The 23,008-nt window shown below is 31.2% G+C and overlaps 2 protein-coding genes and 1 long non-coding RNA gene across 5 annotated transcripts; 2 read left to right on the top strand and 1 right to left on the bottom strand.

Moving 5' to 3' along the window:
- Nucleotides 1–179: 179 nt before the first annotated feature.
- LOC128385881 (uncharacterized) lies at nucleotides 180–1,314 on the top strand. Its single transcript, XR_008324843.1, has 2 exons — nucleotides 180–836; nucleotides 902–1,314. It is a non-coding gene; the product is annotated as an uncharacterized LOC128385881 (long non-coding RNA).
- A 4,271-nt stretch (nucleotides 1,315–5,585) lies between these two features.
- LOC128385892 (uncharacterized) lies at nucleotides 5,586–9,365 on the top strand. 2 transcript variants are annotated; one of them, XM_053344824.1, is made up of 13 exons: nucleotides 5,586–5,688; nucleotides 5,764–5,994; nucleotides 6,050–6,168; nucleotides 6,250–6,364; nucleotides 6,451–6,578; nucleotides 6,649–6,786; nucleotides 6,891–7,142; nucleotides 7,215–7,328; nucleotides 7,392–7,499; nucleotides 7,562–7,718; nucleotides 7,837–7,998; nucleotides 8,069–8,479; nucleotides 8,560–9,365. In XM_053344824.1, exons 1-13 carry the CDS (start codon nucleotides 5,625–5,627, stop codon nucleotides 8,835–8,837), a joined length of 2,277 nt encoding a protein of 758 aa, XP_053200799.1. In that variant the 5' UTR covers nucleotides 5,586–5,624; the 3' UTR covers nucleotides 8,838–9,365. The 2 variants fall into 2 exon arrangements, with proteins under 2 accessions (XP_053200799.1, XP_053200797.1); XM_053344822.1 differs by having other exon boundaries at nucleotides 7,819–7,998; nucleotides 8,560–9,293.
- A 2,118-nt stretch (nucleotides 9,366–11,483) lies between these two features.
- LOC128385888 (uncharacterized) lies at nucleotides 11,484–23,008 on the bottom strand. Of its 2 annotated transcripts, none has more exons than XM_053344819.1 (4): nucleotides 22,597–23,008; nucleotides 22,341–22,381; nucleotides 20,950–21,224; nucleotides 11,484–11,698 (listed from the first exon to the last, which is right to left on the bottom strand). In XM_053344819.1, the coding sequence occupies exons 1-4, from the start codon at nucleotides 22,619–22,621 to the stop codon at nucleotides 11,578–11,580; spliced, it is 462 nt and encodes a 153-aa protein (XP_053200794.1). In that variant the 5' UTR covers nucleotides 22,622–23,008; the 3' UTR covers nucleotides 11,484–11,577. The 2 variants fall into 2 exon arrangements, with proteins under 2 accessions (XP_053200794.1, XP_053200793.1); XM_053344818.1 differs by lacking the exon at nucleotides 11,484–11,698 and adding an exon at nucleotides 20,293–20,618 and having other exon boundaries at nucleotides 22,597–22,979.

The following is a 23,008-nucleotide window of genomic DNA, read 5'->3' as shown; positions in this document are numbered from 1 at the left end:
ACGAAAAGCCGCTGGAGCTAGTGGTATTGATCAAAATTTAATCAAACGCCGATTTATCGGCAGCAATCTCGATTTCGGCCATTCTGAAAATGTTTTCAATTTTAAAAGAAAACACTATCGAAGAAGGATAACTCTTTTGAAAATTGGTAAGTTTACTGATCATAAGGATTTTAATTAAATTAGTATTTATTATTTAACTTTTTTTATTGTGGTCAGGATCTTCACTAATTGTAACATAAACGAACATGAAATAAAAAAGAAGCGAGACAATTCCTTCGGTAAGTACAGTTACCAAGTGTTCGTCGTTGAGCAAGAATCTGGTGTCTCACAAAAGACCTTAAACGCTTGGGCAAAAACATTCTTCGATACCAATAGAACTTGTCGGTATCCTGGTTGCATTTGTAACAGCACATTCGTTGCTGCTGGTAAAGCTGGCCAGGACGAGGCTCGACACATTACCAGGTGCTATGCCCGTTATGTGTGTAACGATCGCAGTTCACATTACGGGATTTACTCAACTCTAACTGGACATTGGCCTGATACTTGTGCTATGCGAGCTACAAGGGTTCACGAAGTTGGCTCATTCATTCATTCACTGGTTCTGACAGTGAATCAGAACTGGCATCAGCAGATAACCATAAAGTTCCTGCGGTCACTGTTGAGTTGGAAAAATTTCGAAGAGATGTACACTCTTTCGGTCAACCGTTCAACGCGATTAAATCAAATACTATGGTTTTTAATAACCCGATGGCCAAAATGATCACCGATACTGCTGCGGAAGTGGTCAACCAAATGATTGATCATGAAATTCCGGTTATACTGGATCGCAATATTGTGTAAGAAAATTTTATCTATTCATTTTTTTGCAGTATTTACCTAATAATAATTTCAATATTTACAGTGAACTTTCCAAGCCTATTTCTTTTTCTCGAAAATTTTTGGCGCAAAGTTCAAAGTGTTGAACCGCGATAGCTGTTGATTAAGCATTATTTATTTCATATCATTCAATATTTTTAGATAATTAGATTAGATTTAGTTTTTTCGCAATTAGAAATTATCAAATTCACCTCTCTATTTAGTGTACATATTCCATTGAATAATAATCAATCAACATACTAATAGACACAACTTAATTAACGTTGTTGTCTATCTGGAGTAATTTTGGAGAACGCGCATCAGAGGCGCTGATTTTTAAATGACAAAACATTTGCTAATTTTGATAATGAAATCAATTGAATTTTATTGAAAAAAATTTGATTAAAATACGAGAAAAAAATTGTTATAATAACAATGATTATTATTAAAAATCACAAACATTTTCTTACACTAATTATTGTTTTTCTTTATTAACCTTGATTTAATTAATTTGTCGCATTTCAAAAGGCATCAGAGGCGCTGATTTTCAAAAGCAAAAATAGTAATTTAACAATTAGCAGATGAATTAACTAATTAACTGAATATAATTAATCAGGTCAGTTCACTTTGTTGATTTAAATAATTTAACCTTCTCGAATCATCTTGTTTATTTAATCAACTCTTCAATTATAAAAAGACACAAGAATTAGATAGTGGTTAGTTTAATATTTTCTTTATTTTAGTAAAGTTTTGATGAATTGAAATGAAATAAAAAATTGTAGTAAAAATAATTATTTGTGTAATAAGTTAATAAAATTTGTATTTAATTAAAAAATATCGTTTGTAATTGTGCGTTGATTCAGACCAAATATATTGTATCCAAAACAGCTGATCAGAGAAATGGCTTTTTTTCAATTTCATCTTGTAACTATGGAAAAGTTTAAGATTGCTGCCAAAAATTTAAGAAGCTCAGCAAGTCTAAAAGAATATAAATTACCTTGTAGAGAGAATGAGTTTGACAATTTGTATAATTTCATTATCACCCAATTTACTGTTCAAACTGGAGGGTAAGCTTGGTTTTTATTTTCTCTTTCAATGTTAATTTTTTTATTTTTCGTTTTTCTCTTAATAAAGTGTCTTTATCGTGCTGGTGTTCCTGGAACAGGTAAAACAGCTACTGTTAGAGGTGTGCAAAGAAGAGGAAAGTTGCTTCGATTTCTGGAGATGCTCGTAAAGCATTGGACATTTGCCGTCGATCGATTGAGATGGCAGAAGAAGACTTTTCTGGACGAATAGTGAGTGATGGTGAATTTCAGGTTTCTTTGGCACATGTTAAAAAGCCATCGCGAAACGACCTTATCACCTAAGATGATCTACATAAGAGATGCCTCAGAATTTGAGAAAAATCTTCTTCTAGAAATTTGTAAACATTTCCAAATATCTGGAACTGAGGAAGGAACATGTGATATTTTCACTTATTGATCGAAAATTTGTTCAGCCGATGGCTTTCCTGGTGTTAATTTCTCTGAATTTCTCGAAATAGCTCATTGTTTACACGAGTCAGCGTTAATAATATTAGCATCAGGAGCTATACATGCTCAAATAATGCGCAAATGATATCCAACGATAATAACGAGTTCAGATTAATATTAACGAGCAAATCAATCAGACAAATTATTAATACTTCCACATTCACGCTTAAGGTCAACTGTAATTACATTTTTATTAATATTCGTTGAACATATTCGATATTAATTGAGAATAAAAATTGCTTCGAACAGAAATATTTTATATTCGATTGATTTAAATTTTGATAATATAAGTTTCAAGAGTGTTGGTTATTAAATCGAGGGTTTCATTTGATGAACGAAACATTCAATACAAAAGACAATCAATGCAAGAATATTAAGTGCTACAAAGAGCTTAATTAAATCAGCATAATTGGAATAAGTGATCGGTTCATATGCACCATCAGGTGTAGCACTCAATTTCTCATATCGCCAACATGGTGGGTAATCTACTGTTAGATATTTAGTTGAAGCCACTTTTACTGCTCTACTCTGAGCAACACTACAATATCCTTGTTCAGCGCATGAATATAAAGATCTGATGATCCAACGTTTCTTATTAAGGCTCGTGTTCATAGCATAGGCCAGAGAGGTCAGTTCTGTGTAATAGGAACTTGAGCTAATGTGGACGAGGAAATCGGTTCTATTCCTTTTATCAAGCTTTTCTTGGCAAAAGAGTTTAATTACCTGACGGTGTATTGCACTACTTTCGAAATGTACCAAAATTGGTCGATTAAGATTTTCTCGGAAATGTTTTGCCGCTGATTTAATTGTGACGATTGGATTTTGGTCACCGAAAGACTTATTGGCTTTTGAAACATAGACTATCAAAAGCAGTGCAATTAACTTTGGGATGAGAATACAAGTCGGGCCATTTGTTTATTGGAGGTGGTCGAAATGATATCGAGTACTGAGTCGTGAACGATGTTGAAAATAGATGGAAAATGTAGTGAACAGAAAACGAACAGGTAAGAAACAAGAATAATCCAAATTTACCTTTGATTATTACGAGAAATTGATCAAATGAAGATTTCTCAGAGATAAAGTAGCCCAATCGAGTAAAATATATTACCAGTGCAAGGATAATTAGGATAAGCATGAAAATATAAATTGAATATTCGATGAACTCAAACGATGATAAGATTCCCTTGTCAATCGTACTACTTGATGAATTTGGGTAAATATTCAAGAAGATACATTCGCTACTTTCTATCACCGGGCCGAATGCCAAATCATCATCGGGTCGAAAAAAGAACGGCGTTACCTTTGGAAAAATAATATCATATTTGGCCGATTTTAAAACGTCATCAAAAGTTTCATTATCACTTTTTATATCTTTTAGATATTCAAATTTCATAGGAACACGACTCAAGATATTCTCAAGAGTTAATTCTTCGGATAACTTTACATATGGACTGGATGGATTAAAAAGCATTAGAACGTTTAAAGGATCTTGAGTAAAATTCATTTTCTGATAAAAACTTAACCAAACTAAAATCTGAACTAAAATATTCAGTTTCGTGTTTCTGGATCTGGAGATAGAAAGACAATCGAAGACGTTGATTGCATTTTTTGTTTCTTTTTCTTACAAAATCGGCACAAAAAGAAATCAAAATGGATAAAATGTCTAACATTTCGAACATTAAAGAGACATTAGTATCTCCAATAAGAAATAAAATATCAATTTCACTCACTCAAATTATCAATTTCCAAGTTTCGATTGAAAATATGATGAAAAATTTACTTTTTCTACTCTTTATTTTGATCGATTTGATTGCTGACTTTCACTTCAATTAAATCACAGGAATATTATCCATGTTGGAATTGCGAGATAATTAAACTGTTCTACACTTATATTAGTCCAGAGTTTAAGAAATATCTGTAGTTTGTCGTTACCATATTTTTTATGTTATTAATAAATTCGATGGTAAAAATTTACAAAGAGTTTCGAGTTAAAATACTGAATTCATTTGATAGAAAACTTAATAACAATCAAGAAATTCAACATAATCATAACGAGTTGAATGAAAGGGACAATCATTCATATCATTTCATGTGACATCATCATAAATGTATTGAGAATAATAATTTTATTCAAATAAAAAATTATTGGATTACTTTACAAATTAATGAATTGTCATCAAACAAAACATAAAATTGTTTTATTGTATTGATATTCTGAAGTATTAATATAAACAAATGAAATAATAAAAATCGTGATGTCTTAACAGTTTCAGGTTTACATTAATCTAATCGGGTGAAAATAACGCTCATTGAACTTTTAGACGATGAAAACGCGTTTATCTATCGATACATGTATTAATATGTTCGTACAACATTTATTTTATGAACAAATGATTAAAACGAAATATGTTATTAATATAATTCGGCAATTATAATCAATTTATTACTGAATTTGTATCACATTTTAGAATGATACGAATTCATCTACGACTCAGCTAGATGTAATTCTGAGGTCGACTAGATGTTATTAAATCTAATAGGTTTCATGGTCATTAAAATTATTGAATTTCTAATATTCTAAATGGAAATCAGATAATAAGACATATAATGTATTGCTAAATCTTTATGAGGTTTCTTATTATCATCTATTAAGGAACGAGGTACTCGTTAAGAGGAGACCCGAAAGGAAAGGTCACAAGAGGCACTTGCATCAATGGGATCCTCGGTTCTTTCCGGTATAACATTGACCAAATTTGCTGGTATTCTGGTTCTCGCCTGGTCGACATCTCAAATTTTCGTTGTCTTTTATTTCGAATGTATTTTGGTATCGTTATCATTGGTGCTCTTCATGGTCTAGTTTTATTACCAATCCTATTAAGCATATTTGGAGGTAAACAAAAATTATCTAGAAAATTGATCAGCTCGATCACCATTATTACTTGTCAGTGAAGATTTTTGATCAGCCCAATTAGAGTTTAAATTAAAGCTACATTTTCATCATTTCCTTTGTCTTTCATGTGAACGGAAATAATTAACACCAGTTCGCCCAATTAAATCTAGAAAATGGATGAATAATTAAGATCAAACTTGTAAGTAGATGAAGACATCTCAATTTCATCATAACAATTAATTAAATTGATTGAGTAATTGTTAATTGGTTTTGTCTTCAAACTAGTCAAGTTTGATAATTGTTACATTCCTGAGTGATTCAAGAAAGGCAAGGTTAAGTTAATCAGAATGTCCATAATGGTGCTTATAATTTTGTACTTTTACATGATTAATTTCATTAACTGTGGTGAAGGTAAGAACCTTTTTAGTTATTAAATGTTTTCTTTTGTTTTAACTTGATTTTAATTGTTGTGATGAAAAATTTTAGTATCAGTCACCATACCAGAAGGAGAGTTCGAGATCGAAGGTCTAATAAATTATGGTTATCGATACTCTTCTAGCCAATCTGAACAATACTCATTCTCTGAGATAATGATAATCAGTGATTCTTTAGGGGATGCAAACGGTTTGACTGAATTTAAAAATTTATATCGGTCTGAAGAAATAACAGTTTATCATAACTTGAATAACACCAATATAAAACATTTAATTATCAAAGGTAAGTTTCAACTCAATTGTTTATCGATTTAACTAATATTCTTATCCTTGTTTAGGAGAAAACTGTGTGGATATGAATGATGCGAACCAACAGGAAACAGAAAACAAATTAATGAACAAAATGCTGAATGGTATTTACTTTTTCTACTTCATGGTCACCAAATATTTTAAGAATGTAAGAATCATTATAATTACGAATTTTTTTACTAACACAAAAAAAGTAAATGAATAATGTATTTACCTAATTCTTTTCCAGGTAACGGTTTATGAATATTGTAACTCGTACACGAGACGGAAGACATTACTTTTAGCTATTCCTGATATTATGAAGAAAAACTTTGAACACATGAGAATTACCCTGACTTTTACCTGTAAGTCTTTCTAAATACCTAATACCATAGATGGATTGTTCAGGGCGAGTTCATGATTAGTTTTCTTTAATTTTCCTTTTCTCAAGGTGATACTGGATCGGAATCTATTAACTTTTCACAATTAAAAGAAATCAATATTAAGAAAGATTATTTTCAATTGAGGTTTTTTGATATAAATGTGACAAAACTTTCTACGGGGAGAAAAATCATCCAGGTATGAGTTGATAATCATTATGGTAATTTTTTAATCCTCATTGAGAATTGAATTACTTTCATTTGAATAGCCTCCTCTTGAAGTTAACTGTCCTTACCTTTTTCACCATGGCATAAAGTTTCCAGGGAGTAAAGTTTTTCAAGAATATCATGTAAATGTATCTGAGACTTTCGTTGATCAATCAGTTGGATTAAAATCAACAAGTGAGGTAAACATGATTTTTTTATCCCTTGTAATCAATTCTAAATAATCAATTTCAAATATTGAATTATTATAATTTTCTTTATCGTCTCTACTTTTTATTGGATAAAGTTTATTATCGAAACTCTGGAGGAAATTTCTTCAATCAAAAGATTTCAAGGTGGGGTTCTCATGGAATCAATCAATGATTATCGTCTTGGACTCAAGTACGTTCTAGGTACTAATAAGGATAATGGTCGAAAGTGCAAAGTTGAACCGATTCCCATCGATAGTGACACAATCACCTTGACCTACAGTCAATTGAGCTTCAATAAAGTCGCTTGGCTTGACTTAGAATACGATTACAAAGGACAATATCTACTCGTAAGTCTTATTATCACCTTCATTTGAATATTAATGAAATCTAATGAAGTTACCTTGATTGTTTTCATTCAGTCATGGGAGCCGAAAAATATTACCTTTAATGTTTGGAGAGCGGTTGAATCTGACAAAACTGAAAACGATATTATTTATAATAATATTTCTACAACTTTATATATGCTTGAAAAGGTAAGTTCAAGATGAATAATAATCGGAACGATATTTAACCTTTGGGCTTATATTTCGTAATAGTTATCATATGAGGAAAAATTTCATGTTACCATCAATGACGAAGACACTTTTTCCGGTTATATTCTGGTCTATGCGACCAGAGATTTATATCCAATGTATGAAAATAAAGTAAGTGGGAATATTGGATTTTGATCTTCGAATTAACTTAATTTCATTCTTAACTTCATCAGAAAATATCACAAGTAAGAAGCTTTTTCAATTTCACTATGAATATTGATGGGATTCGTTCATCAGCATCACGTAGACACCAACAGTTACTCAGTAATTGTTACGATGATAGTGATAATATTGCTAATATTACTCTGAACCTGAAAATAGCAAAAACTGGTGAGTACTAAATTTTACTTATTTAGAACTTTTTCATCCAATTTTTTTCTATTATTTCTTTGCATCTATGGAATATGATTTATGTAAATTCATCTAATAGATAATTTGAATGATACAGAATCAGAGCCTAATCTTATCGAGGTTGAGAAATCTCTTATACGAATTATCAGCAACTTCTTGCACATTTCATTTCTACGGATCATCTCGATAAATTTAACATCCCCTTCAAAGATTTACATCAATGCAACAATCAGAATAGCAGAAGCAATCGATCTATTGAGTAAGTAACATTCTTACCTTGTTGATATTCAACCATTAATAATTCATCTATTGTCTTTTTACTAATTCAGATTTACACTCGAAATCATATCGTAAATTTAATCGCAATACTTTAGCACAATTTGATTCTATTGATGCAGAAAACGATGATGATTGTTTAATCCAACAAGCTGAAAGACACGATACGAGCTATGTAATTAGTTGTGATTCTGAGCAAATTAATTCTTGCATCAGGCTTTCTACTGGACAACCACTTCCACATGAAGATTCAATTGGAACTGTTTGTTTAGTTTACAATAATTTCCATGATACTTTGGCTTCATTTACCAAAGAAACACCTTTAGCCAGTCTCTTGAAACCAGCATTCACCTTACGGGGCATCAAATTCCTTGTCAGTGATTCACATTTCCAAATTCTCGATGCTTGGACATCAAAATACGAAAATGCCATTGTCCCAATGGCACCAGATAAGAAAAAGAAAGGTAAGGAGCGAAAAAACTAATTCGAAGACGTGATTTCCATTTAATTTTAACAATGATTCTTATAACTTTGAATTGGTAAGAATTTGTAGAGAAAACTAAACCGGAGCAAAATAACATAATTGGAGAAACATCGAAAAGGATCAATTCTACTCACATTAAACTTCAAAATTACAATGGTACCACGAATTATGTTCAAAACCCATCACACTTGGTTCGACATTTGGTGTTAACGATTGTATTGATTTTAACTTTTGTTCTAATTGGATTTGGCTTAAAAAGATGGAGTTACAGTCGATCAATTTACTCGATATCAGAGGTTGTATCTCTTACAACATTGGACCAAGAAATGTCAAAATAATGAAGTTTTACCAGATCGAACTTATCATCTAATAACTTTAATGGACATTTATCGAAAAACAATTTTCAAATATACATCTAATATTAATTTACATGAAACTCATTCACAAAGATATAACGTTTAACTTTTTGATGCCAAGTTCGAGCACCATAAATACACATTATTGTTATAATAAAAGTGAATTTCATTGAATAATTTTCTTTGGATTTTGTTGAAATGTCAAATACTAGTAAAATTAAGAACAGAGAATTATTCAATTACTGCCAAACTTTACCACTCATACCTTACCTGATGGTATGAAAAAATTGTAATTAACTTTATTATTTTTCTAATTTTTTCAATTTGAAGAAACAATTAGTCAATGATCAATCATTTTTCTTCATTAGTAATGGTTATCTATGAAGTGCTTTACATTGTTTTCTAGCTTTAAGGTTTCAATAATTTCCAACAATTAGTCTTAAAATAGTTGTTAATTTTCTGTTAATTATCGGATTTACTATTATTTAATATCATTAGAATCCTCATAAATTTTTCTATCATTTGTGAAAATTTAAATGATTAAAACGGACTATTTATTGAATAATCAATAATTAAAGTTATTTGTCAATTTTCAGCTGCACTAACATAATATTCAGGTTCTGGCTCTGGTTCTGAATATGAAGACATTAATAGAAAGGCAATCGAAGATAATATTAATAATTAAAAAACATACCTGTTTAAAAGATTTAGACATTTACAATGAAATTGTGTCTAATAAATTATCAATTGATGACAGAAGATATTGCTGATATTTATCTTATTTAATTGTAAAATCATAATTAATTGATGGAATTTTAGATGACAATTTAATCAATGATAAAATGTGGATAGAAAATTTTCAAAACAAATTATACCTTCAGTAGTTTTTTTAAATTTGATTAAGCAAAACTCTCAATTGTAATGATTTCATTTCGTTCATTTTAGCTTATGCTTTTGTTAAATTGTTGAAAGGTTTGTATAGAGGTGATGAAAATGAATTTCACTCAAGATCCTTTTAAAGTTTTCTACACCGATTACGAAGAGAGGCCACTCCCGAAAGCTTATTTAGCTAATTTTTTCATTGCTTCTAATTTTTTAGGCAACGTTCCAATAGAATATTCATTTATTCCAGAGACACGTAACAATGAAAGTCACCTCTCAATTTTTTTATCGGGAAATTATGACCTGATGTTTAGGACAAAAAACATCCGTGAATTTAGCTATGGATTGACAAATGTTACACTAAGTCCGGTGTTTAAGAGTAGCTATTGCGCCTTCTTGAATTTCTATCCAAACTCGTCCACCCCTTCAATTAACAAGGGAATTCTATCTGCATTTGAAATCTTCAATTATTCTGTTTACCTTCTCATCTCGTTGTTGTTTATTTTCGGTTCAGTGATATATTTCATGAGATCAAATTCGATAATTGGAGATAGAAACGAGAATATTAATAAATCTCGACTCCAAAAGTTTCTATTGCTGTTTAAGAGTAAATTTGGTTTACTCTTGTTTCTTTCTTGTTCATTTTCTGTTCAATACATTTTCATCTATTTTCAACATCGTTCACGACTGAATTATTGATATCCCTTCGACCAACACCAGTCAACAAATGGTCTGACTTGTATTCTCGTCCCAAAGTTAATTGTACTACTTTTGCCGGGTACAATTGCCTGGAGCGAGCAAATGAAAGATATGGTTTATCAAATCCCCTAATTTCTATTACAACTGATGAAATCTTTGAATATTTTCCCAAAAATCTTTATAAACCAATTTTAACACATTTTGGTACAGACTTTGGAGTATCATCACTGTTAAAAAATCTTTGTATTGTAAAGATGCAAATGAACGGAGTTAATAATTTTCTCTATCATATTGGAACACGTTATTATTATGAAGATTTGTATGCACTCATTTATAACACCACGAACCCTCATAAGAAACGTTGGATAATTAAATGTTCATATGCAGGTATTGGTCAAGGACTTTGGTCTGCCACTGTAGACCGAATGATAAGCAGGTTTTATGCTCCTTCGATAAGAAAATACTACCCACAATGTTGCCACTTCGAAAAGCTGAATACTCACCCTCAAAGTTCATATCGACCAATTAACTATTCTAATTTTTCTGATTTTCTGTATCTTTATGTGTCACTTAATTTTCTCGCGTTTTTCGCTTTTATCATTGAACATCTTACCATGAAATTGACAAATCAATATCCTTTGGTTTTTGGAAACCTTTAGAAAGCTGAATGTGACTAATAATAAAATCCCTTGATCACTTTAGTCTCGTTCATACTAGAAGCTCGATTGATACTTTAGGTCGTTTTAAATAAAAAATCATCTGTATACAGAAATAATAATAACAGAGAAATAATTAACAAAATAAAGAAGAAAAGAGAAAAATTAGTAACTTTACTTTTGTCCAGTTAACTTTTGATTTGTAAGAACTATTCAAATATTAATATTTCTTCTAGTGTTTTTAAAGGCTTGGATGTCGAAAGAGGCAATTAATAAAGCAAGAACGATTTTATTTCGAATAGATTGAGTTATTTTTTTTGTACAATTACAAATTCACAAAACTTGAAAAAAAGTTATAAATATTTAAAATATTTCGAGGGACTTCTGAGAAAATTATCTAATTAACCTACGGTTTGAATAGAACAAATTGATAGACCATCAAATGAACCCATGGGCTTACTCGATCCAATTGATATTCATTTTGTTTATCCGCTTCTTTTTCTAGATCCATATTCAGCAACGATATTATTGTAAGCGTTAACATCTTCGTCTCGGTGAAAGTTTTCATCTTCGACGCCATAACGTTCATTGAGATAGTAAAAGTCCCTGAGAATGAAAACAAAAAACAATTTATTGTAATAATAAAAGTGAATTTCATTGAATTATTTTCTTGGGATTAAAGTTGAAATGTCAAATATTAGTACAATAAAGAGCATAGAGAAAGAGCTTAAAACATTAAGTGTTACAGTTAATAGTCGTATAATTTATCCATTAGGAACGATAAATGATTCCGTTAGAATTGTTAGTAACTAGAATGTACAATCTTTGATGAATTAAATGATATAAATTGACAATAGATTCTAAATAACAGTTATTCAACAATTCTTATGTGAAAATTATGCAATTAATTTGGAAACTTTTCCCATTATAAAATTTGTCCAATTCTATTAATAATATAGTTCGTAACTATTATCTCATCGATCTCACTTATAGCATTTAATAAACTGCGGTGAGTGGAAACTCATCACAACGTTGACAAGATGAATTTTAGTGGAAACTCTTTGATAGTACACAGTCCGAATACCGATTTATCCAATTCTTTGATCAGAGTTCGTCTCAGTCTTTATTTATATAATATTTTGAGTGATGTTTCCGTTAACTGGACTTCTTGCTTGAAAAGTGAAATGTGTAACATGTCATTCATAGACGCTATCGGAACAAATCAGAATGATTTACTTTTCCCACCTCTTGTGCTAAACTTTTTCAAGGCGATACCTGAAAACATTTCCTTGAGTCCAGTTCTGTCCAGTCAATGGTGTCAATTCACTAACATTTACCCAAAATCATCAACTGGTTCAACTAGCAAAGGATTATTATCTTCACTTGAGATTATCGATCACCAAGTTTATGTCTTTATTATGTTTCTATCATTCCTTGGAATTATAATATATTTCATCCGCTCTCATTCATACAAGTTCATCAAGTATCGAAGATATTTAAACAATTGGTTTCTGTTTAAAATTCGTGGTCATTTTGGTCTATTACTTTTAATATCATTCAGTTTCTCTATCCATTATTTATTACATCTACTTTCGACATCTTTTACAACAGAATATTCGATAATATTTCGCCCGAAGCCAATCACCAAACTTCCTGATCTACTCTCTCGTTCTAAAGTTGAATGTGTTGCCTTCAAAAACTTCGACTGTTTCTATTATTCGAGTATCTATTTTGGTAAATCGAATCCGATAGTTCCTATCAACCTACAGAAACTAGAACAATACTTGAAAGAAAATTTTGATAAACATCTAATAAGTATTTTCGAGTCAAGTTCCTTTTATAGTCTATTGATTTACACATTTTGTAGAGTTGGACTTTTAAAGAAAAGACAAAATTTCTATGTTCATTCCAGTTCACTCACCTATTATGAAACGAGTTCGGTATTGGTTTACAATAAGTATTTGATGGACGAAAAAAAGAGATGGCTCATCAAGAGATCTTATTCTTGTATAGAGAACGGATATTGTCGCTTAGCTTATGGTCGGACTTTAAGAATATTTCATAGAACATATTATGACATCAAACTGACCGACGGTCAATGCAATCACATTAGAGACTCAAGTTTACAGGCCAGAAGTTCATACCATCCAATTGCTTTTCCAAATATCGTCGATATACTAACTTGGACTCTTTCGCTGAGCAGTTTTGCAACAACAGTTTTCTTAATTGAATGTTTTGCAAAAGAGATCAAGTCAAGATTCAAGTCTCATGCCTCCTCACTCATTGAACGTGGTCAATATTAGGTAGTAAAGAACACACACTCTTAACGTGCAGTCAGAGAATACTTGATAATTTGTATAAATTGATGTTTTCGTCTCTAACTGAGAAAAATCATCAATCAAGGTGTTGGTAGGGTTTGTGGTCTTTATAATAGTAGAAAACCTAATATCAAAGATGGAAAATTTGAAAATTAATCATACTAAAAGCATTTAATCGTAAAATCATAAATGAATGGTGAAAATTGTGACAACAATTCGATTAATAGATAGAAAATGAATTTGGAATTTTTAGAGGAAATCTTTGAAAAGAAACTGAAACCAGTCGATAATTTAACTTACTCTTTACTTTCGATGTAGTTTTCCTTGAAATTTTTGTTTCGAAGTTCAGATAAAAATGAATTTCACTCAAGATCCTATTAAAGTTTTTTACGGTTTGGATGGACAGGATCCTGACTCGTTTCGATCCTGACTCGAAAATTAAGTTTTTAGTTGCATCTAATATTTTAGGCAACGTTCCAATAGAATTCTCAATGATTCTGAAGAATGCAAATCAAACTAACCTTTCGATTCTGCAATCGGGAAATTATGACATGACTTCAAGGAGAGAATTTAAACGTACGCTTAGCTATGGATTGACCAATGTTACTATAAGTACAGTAGTAATGAGTGACTATTGTGTCTTCTTGAATTACTATCCAAACTCGTCCACCCCTTCAATTAACAAGGGAATTCTATCAGCATTTGAAATCATCGATTATTCTGTTTACCTGCTCATCTCATTGTTGTTCATTCTTGTTTTTTATTGGTTATATATTTCATGAGATCATATTCGATAAATGCAGCTGAAAATGGACAATCTCGACTCCGAAAGTTTCTATTACTGATTAAAAGTAAAGGAGGATGGTCGCCGAATTTTAGTTTTGAGTTAAGAGTTGAAACTTTTTGTATTTGTAGAACCACAAATATGAAGTCCAAATATATTTATTTTTTTCTGATCTGATCAGTAGTTTTCGAGAAAATCGAGTTCGAAGTTAAAACTTCAGGTCACTTTTTCTCAGCAACGATGAGTTTTTAGATCATGAAATTTTTATTTTATCGACAACTTTTCATGCCCTTACAGAAAATTAAATTTGTTTTGGTAAAAAAATATCCAAAGTGCTCCGGCCACAATTCCGTTGTATTTAAATAAATGGACGGTGATTAGTCCCAAGTGTCGAGAATGATCTGAAACTTATTTTTGAGGCTATCCTAGTATGGGTTAACATTGTGGATCGAGCACTTTTTTCATTTGATCAACAGTTTTACCGGAATGAGAAAGTGGCCTTTGATCTTCAAGGGCTAATATCTCCGAAACTAAAATACTTGGAGATGTCTAAATAAGTCAAATCACCGTCATTTAACCAAGGCTATCAGGAGCAATAGTTTTTTGGCCTTAAAATACAGTCACTTTTGCTATAAATTGTTTGACATCATTTGATGAAATAATATTTCATTCGAGCAAGCATAAAACATTTGGGTGTTTATAACTTGAGTGTAGTATAAATTTTAATTAACTTTAGTCTCAGCTAGACCATCACTTTTTAAGGCCAAAAAACTATTGCTCCTGATAGCCTTGGTTAAATGACGGTGATTTGACTTATTTAGACATCTCCAAGTATTTTAGTTTCGGAGATATTAGCCCTTGAAGATCAAAGGCCACTTTCTCATTCCGGTAAAACTGTTGATCAAATGAAAAAAGTGCTCGATCCACGATGTTAACCCATACTAGGATAGCCTCAAAAATAAGTTTCAGATCATTCTCGACACTTGGGACTAATCGCCGTCCATTTATTTAAATACAACGGAATTGTGGCCGGAGCACTTTGGATATTTTTTTACCAAAACAAATTTAATTTTCTGTAAGGGCATGAAAAGTTGTCGATAAAATAAAAATTTCATGATCTAAAAACTCATCGTTGCTGAGAAAAAGTGACCTGAAGTTTTAACTTCGAACTCGATTTTCTCGAAAACTACTGATCAGATCAGAAAAAAATAAATATATTTGGACTTCATATTTGTGGTTCTACAAATACAAAAAGTTTCAACTCTTAACTCAAAACTAAAATTCGGCGACCATCCTCCTTTGGTTTAGTCTTGTTTATTTTCTGGTCACTATATTTTCCATCTATTTTCAACATCGTTCACGACTGAATACTCGATATCCTTACGACCACCTCCAATCAACAAATGGTCTGACCTAAATTCACATCCTAGAGTTAATTGCATCACTCTCGACCCGTCCATTTGCCTGGGGCGAGTGAATGAAGAATATGGCTTTTCAAATCCCCTCATTCCTATCACAAGTGCAGTTTTCGAATATTTTGGCCAAAATCTTGATAAACCAATTTTACCACTTTTTTTTCAACACAATTTTTTCTTATCATTTTCACTACTGTTTTGTGTGGCAAAGCTGGATAACCATGGGGTCAATAATTTTCTTTACCATGCTGGTACACGTCAATATTATGAAGATTTGTATGCACTCATTTATAACACCAAGAACCCTCATAAGAAACGTTGGATTATGAAATGTTTATACGCAAGTATTGATCAAGGATATTGGGCTGTTACCTCAGATCGAGTTTATATCAAGATTTTTGGTCCTTTGATAAGAAAAGATTATCCACAATGTTGGCGCTTCGAAAAGCTTAATACTCAACCTCAAAGTTCATATCGACCAATTAACTATTCTAATTTCTCTGGGTTGCTTTATCTTTATTTGTCACTTAATTCTCTCGCGTTTTTCGCATTTATCATTGAACATCTTACCATGAAATTGACAAAACGATATCCTTTGGTTTTTGGAAACCTTCAGCAAGCTGGGTGAAACTAATTATCAAATCGCTTGGTCATTTCGGTCTCGTTCATACTAGAAGCTCGATTGATACTTCAGGTTGTTTTAAATAAAAAATCATCTATACAAAAATAATAACAGAGAAATAATTAATATGATGAAAGATATGGTTCTAACGATTGTATTGATTTTAACTTTTGTTCTAATTAGATTTGGCTTAAAAAGATGGAGTTACAGTCGATCAATTTACTCGATATTAGAAGTTGTATCTATTACAACATTGGACCAAGAAATGTCAAAATAATGAAGTTCTATCAGATCGAACTTCTCATCTAATAACTTAGAATAGTGATAATATTATGATTCGATTAACTATTAGTAAATATTAATAATTAATATGTTATTTTGTTTCCAATAGCTTGAAAATCGTTGCCTGAAAGCTTTATGAAATTTTCGTTGGCAATTGTGTCAACTAAATTATCGATTGTTGGTAGAGCATGGAAACATAGTATTGATGATATTAAAGGAATTTAATTGAAGAATCATAATTAATTGATGAAAGGTGAAATGAAAATCTAATCAATAAAATAAAATGAAGAAAATCATCGGAGAGAAACTAAAACCTTTGGATCATTTTGAATTTACTCTCGAAAGTTTAAGTTTTGACTGAAATTTTTATTTCGAAGCTCAGATGAAAATGAATTTCACTCAAGATTATTTTCAAATTTTCTACACCGTTTTCAAAAAGGATTTAAATCCGAAAAGTGAGATGTTTAGTTTGTTCCTTGCTTTTCCAACATTTTAGGCAACGTTCCAGTAGAATTTACATTTATTCCAGAGAATCGTGCAAATGAAAGTCATCTCTCGATTCTTTTATCGGGAAATTATGACCTGATGTTTAGGGAAAAAAACATCCATGAGTTCAGCTATGGATTGACCAATGTGACTATGAGTCCAGTGTTAAAGAGTAGCTATTGCGCCTTCTTGAACTTCTATCCAAACTCGTCAGCCCCTTCGATTGACAAAGGAATTTTATCATCATTTGAAATCATCGATTATTCAGTTTACCTTCTCATCTCACTTTTGTTTATTCTTGGTTTAATGATACGTTCCATTCGATCAATTTCGATAATTGGAGATAGAAACGAGAATATTAACAAATATCGACTCCAAAAGTTTCTATTGCTGATTAAGAGTAAATTTGGTTTAGTCTTGTTTCTTTCTTGTTCATTTTCTGGTCATTACATTTTCCATTTATTTTCAACATCGTTCACGACCGAATACTCGATATCCCTTCGAGCCCCACCAGTCAACAAATGGTCTGACTTATACCTCAACCACAGAGTTAACTGCACTACTTTTGCCGATCTCCCTTGCCTGGAGCGAGTGGATGAGATATATGGCTTTTCAAATCCTCTCATTTCTATTTCAAGCTCCAAATTTTATGAATATTTTCCCAACAAACTTGACAAACCAATTCTGTCACATTTTGGTATAGACTATTTGGTTTCATCAGTTTTAACACAATTTTGTATAGTAAAGCTAACAAACCATGGGGTCAATAATTTTCTTTACCATACTGGTACAGGTCACTATTATGAAGATTTGTATTCACTCATTTATAACACTACGAATCATTACAAGAAACGTTGGATTATTAAATGTTCATATGCAAGTATCGATCAAGGGCTTTGGACTGCCACTTACGCTCGAGCTCTTAGAAAGATTTATGGTCCCTGGTTGAGAAAAAATTATCCACAATGTTGGCGCACCGAAAAGCTGAATACCCAGCCTGAAAGTTCATACCAACCAACTAACTATTCTAATTACGTTGATTTTCTGTATCTTTATGCATTTCTTAATTTCCTAACATTTTGCGTCTTTATCATTGAACATCTCATTATGAAACTCAACAATCGATGTTCACTGGTGTTTGGAAACATTTAACAAGCTAAATTTTCATAATAAAAGGATAAAAATTTATATTGAAAAGTTTTATAGTTTTAGTTTATATTGAGAAGTTCAAGAAGGCGCGATAGCTATTCATTTCTATTTTACCTATCGTTAAATTGATTAATCCATAGCTAAAATCACGTATATTGTTTTCTTCATACATCAGGTCATAATTTCCCGATAAAAAGATTGAGAGGCGACTTTCATTTTCACGGCTCTCAGGAATAAATAAATTTTCTATTGGAACGTTTCCTAAAAAAATTAGATACAATGAAAACCATAAATTTCCCGTACATAGATTGGCCCTGGTCGTACAAAGCCACGAAAACTTTAAAAGGATCTTGAGTGAAATTCATTTTTATCTGAACTTCCAAATAAAACACTTATTGAACGTGGTTAATACCTTGGACAATCTAGTGAAGAATTGTAATGTTTGCTAAATACGCATTTTTCATTGAAATAGTCAGAGAATACTTAATAATAAATAAAAATTGACTTTTCATCTCCGTTTAATGATAAACTAGCCTGACTGAGAAAAACTCATCATTAACATCAATCAAAAGAATTAGTTTGATGAAGGTGTTGACAAGGTTTATGGTCGTGATAGTGGGAAACCTAATGACAATGACAGAAAATTCTAAAATTAATCACTTTAAAAGCATTTAATCGTAAAATCATACATGAAGGGTGCAAGTTGGGATAACAGTTCGATTAATATAATAGACAAAAAATGAACTCGGACAAAAATCTTTGAAGTGAAACTGAAGCCTTCCGATCATTTTATCTTATTCTTTGCTTTTGATGTTCAGATAAAAATGAATTTCACTCAAGATCCTTTTAAGGTTCTGTTCCCTTTCCACGGAGAAGCTTCGAAAGCCCAACAAATTTTGCTTTTCATTATATACGATATCTTAGGCAACGTTCCAATAGAACTTTCTATTCCGAAGAGCCGTGAAGATGAAAGTGACCTTTCAATTTTTTTATCGGGAAATTATGACATGATTCTTCGGCCAAGCTATATTCATGAGTTTAGCTATGGATTGACCAATGTTACTATAAGTCCAGTAGTAATGAATGACTATTGTGTCTTCTTGAATCTCTATCCAAACTCATCTACCCCTACAATTAACAAGGGAATTCTATCTGCATTTGAAATCATCGATTATTCTGTTTACCTGCTCATCTCGTTGTTGTTCATTCTTGGCTTGGTTGTAGATTTCATGAGATCATATTCGATAAATGCAACTGAAAATGGAAAATCTCGACTCCGAAAGTTTCTATTACTGATTAAGAGTAAATTTGGTTTACTCTTGTTTCTTTCTTGTTCATTTGCTGTTCACTACATTTTCCACCTATTTTCGGCATCGTTCACGACTCAATACTCGATATCATTACTACCACCACCACTTAACAAATTGGCTGACTTGCATTCTCGACCCGAAGTTAATTGCACTGCTTTTGCCGGGTACAATTGTTGGGCGCGAGTGAATGAAATGTATGGCTTATCAAATCCACTCGTTTCTATTACAGCAAGGGGACTCTCCAAGTATTTTCCCGCTAATTTAAATAAACCAATTTTACCACATTTTGGTACAGGTAGCTTTGTATCAATAATGTTACAATCATTTTGTTTCACAAAGACGCAAATGAATGGAGTTAATGATTTTCTCTACCATCTTGGAAAACTTTACTATTATGAAGATTTGTATGCATTCATTTATAACACCACGAATCATTATAAGAAACGTTGGATTGTTAAATGTTCATATGCAAGTATCGATCAAAGGCTTTTGTCTACCTCTTACGCTCAAACTCAAAGCAAGTTTCAGGGTCCTTGGATAAGTAAAAAATATACACAATGTTGGCGCTTCGAAAAGCTTAATACTCAACCTCAAAGTTCATATCGGCCAATTAACTATTCTAATTTCTCTGGGTTGCTTTATCTTTATTTGTCACTTAATTCTCTCGCGTTTTTCGCATTTATCATTGAACATCTTACCATGAAATTGACAAAACGATATCCTTTGGTTTTTGGAAACTTTTAGCAAGCTGAATGGGACTAATAACCAAATCAAGATCACTTTGGTCTCTTGTTTGAGTGCTGTTCTTAGAAGCTTGGATTTCGAAAGAGTCAGTTACTAAAGCAAGAACGATTTTATTTTCAATTGATTGGGTTATTTTTTTGTACAATTACAAATTCACAAAACTTGAAAAAAAGTTGAAATATTCCGATCGACTTCTGAGAAAATTATCTAATTAACCTACGGTTTGAATAGAGCAAATTGATAGACCATCAAATGAACCCATGGGCTTACTCGATCCAATTGATATTCATTTCGTTTATCCACTTCTTTTTCTAGATCCATATTCAGCAACGATATTATTGTAAGCGTTAACATCTTCGTCTCGGTGAAAGTTTTCATCTTCAACGCCATAACGTTCATTGAGATAGTAAAAGTCCCTGAGAATGAAAACAAAACCAATTAATTTGATTTTCTGATGGAATCGAATGTATTTTTCCTTCAAACCCTCAGGCAGTTAAAAAACTGTACGAACATATTGAAAATTGAATAAATTACTGAGCTATATATTGATTCAAATGATTGTATCATCTTAATACCTGCGATCGTTTTTTTCAGATCGAAACCATTAAGTTAAGTATCCTGCTGATTGTTATTTCTTTAGATTAAAAGTATTAATAAAGTTTCAATATGATCTCATAGGCTTTGACAGATTAACTTGTGAGATTAAAGATTGATTGATATTTGAGTTAAATTCAATAAATTTGTTACCTTGATTGTTCACATGGAATCGCATCATCTGGATGTGAACATGTTTGCGAGAATTGATTGAAAACAGTTTGATTTCCACAGATAAAACTGTAATGCTCCATGATTCCTGATCCATCAGCTAATTGTCGAGGGTGACAGATATGAAATATCTTACAATCATTGTCCATATCAGCATAATAACCAAATCTTAATCCTTCACATGAAAAGGTTTCCTTCAATGGTCCACCCAATAGTTTATCATAATCCATGGCTAATTCATAGGGTGACCTTTTCATCTGATATCATGTTAAACAAAAAATAAGATCACCAAGAAATCAACCAATTGATTTTCATCAAAATAAATATCGAAACAATTTGAGATTTAAAAAAAAAGTTAATGATGACCATCATTAAGTGTGTCCACTTAAAAAATGTCCTCTCTTAATCTTAACCTGATTGCAATTCATCAAAGCTTAATCTGAGTACTTAATCTTATCGTTAATGCAACAAACAGACATAAAACATGAGATTTAATTAAGTGTCTGTATCCGTTTTGATTACAATTAATTAACTGTTAAAAAGTTTTTCTTTCTTTTAAATAACATACATTTTGATACAGTTTCAAGTTAATTGTTACCTGACAGAAACTGTAAACATAAGAATTAACAATTTAATTGATGTTCTCAACAATAAAGAAACTTAATAATTGAGATGAATCCTTTAATTGAAATGTCAATTTGAGATGAAAATTGTTACTTTGATTGTCAAATTAATTAAATTTCCAAGAGAAATATACAAAAGGATGTAAAGAATAACATTTCCTAATCATCATCATGTATCCATGAGATGATCAAGTTTAAATTATCAACTTGTAATCATGAGAAAAGCCTTTCAATTGAATTGAATTAAATCATTGTAAATGTATAATCATTAATAATGTTACGTATGATTAGTATGTTGATTAAGATTTTGTAGCAGTTTTAATATTAAACAGATACACAGAAGCATAAATTAAATTAGTAAACAGTAAATCTACTTGATTAGAGGAACAACAAGAAAAAATAATCAAGTCTCACACTTACGATTAACTAAAGCTAAAAATCAACATTGATCAGGCTCGAAATCATGATAATCATGATGAAAATCAGGTAAATTTTTCCTTAATCATCATCTCTCCTCCTTCAACTTTACTATTACACCTTGGACAAAGTACTAACGATAACCGTAAACAATTAATGTAACAATTTAAATTTTCTTCTCTACATGATAATTAATTTTTCTTACTTATTATCTTTACATGACAGTGAATAGTTTACCAGTCTAATTAATCAATCAAATGGAAGTTACTTTCAAGAAAATTGTTATTACGATATTATTATTATTATTATTCAATTGAATATCGATAAACTTACCCTTGGTTTGGTTAATGTAAAGGTGATCGATAAAAGAAAAACTGTAAATGAGAAAAGTTTGAAAAAAGAACAGAAAAGTTTCGATTAAATTGTTATTATCCATGATGATGATACACAATTCGATTAGATCAACATTAGAGTTTGAAATAGATTTTAATTGACAATGGACACGAACTTATCAGCATAACGATAAGCACTTGATTAGAGGGAACAGATAATGTAAAGTTAATTGTAGATTAAATTAAATGAAACGTACCCAATGTAAGTAGAAAAAATTTCATTTCTGTTGAATTGGTTGGGAACTAAATGATATTTAAAATCGAAAACGAAATAAAAAAATAAAAGTGACGATGAAAACTTTTAGAACTTTTTGAGAATTCGATTAAGTGAAACACTTTGATTACAATATTGTACTGATCGACATGGACTAATTACTTAGGGTTTTTTATATTAAACTCGAAGGAACATCGATACGATATTATCAATGGAAAAGATGGAAAATAAAGATAAGAGAAAAGTCATTAGCACTGATAGAATAGAAGAAGAAAGTTTTCTTTCGAGTTCGAACTTTCAAAGAATCACTTTCTCCTTCATCTCTTGCAAAGAGGTGGAGTAAATGATATATAAGAAAAGAGAGAAGGCTGGTCATCTTCATTTAGAAGATGATG

Source organism: Panonychus citri, unplaced genomic scaffold (assembly GCF_014898815.1).
Source record: "Panonychus citri isolate SS breed McGregor unplaced genomic scaffold, ASM1489881v1 Contig00055, whole genome shotgun sequence".
Taxonomy (NCBI): Eukaryota; Metazoa; Arthropoda; class Arachnida; order Trombidiformes; family Tetranychidae; genus Panonychus; species Panonychus citri.
This window is presented reverse-complemented; position numbering and strand designations above follow the sequence as displayed.

Bases quoted from the DNA above. Each gene is read 5' to 3' on its own strand.
- LOC128385892 (XM_053344822.1), top strand. From the start codon at position 5,625: ATGTCCATAATGGTGCTTATAATTTTGTACTTTTACATGATTAATTTC. The intron at 5,689-5,763 runs GTAAGAACCTTT...GAAAAATTTTAG, and splicing joins TTTCATTAACTGTGGTGAAG to TATCAGTCACCATACCAGAA. The intron at 7,719-7,818 runs GTGAGTACTAAA...TTCATCTAATAG, and splicing joins CCTGAAAATAGCAAAAACTG to ATAATTTGAATGATACAGAA.
- LOC128385888 (XM_053344819.1), bottom strand. From the start codon at position 22,621: ATGAAATTTTTTCTACTTACATTGG. The intron at 22,382-22,596 runs GTACGTTTCATT...TCTCATTTACAG, and splicing joins ATTTTTTCTACTTACATTGG to TTTTTCTTTTATCGATCACC. The intron at 21,225-22,340 runs GTAAGTTTATCG...ACATGATATCAG, and splicing joins TTACATTAACCAAACCAAGG to ATGAAAAGGTCACCCTATGA.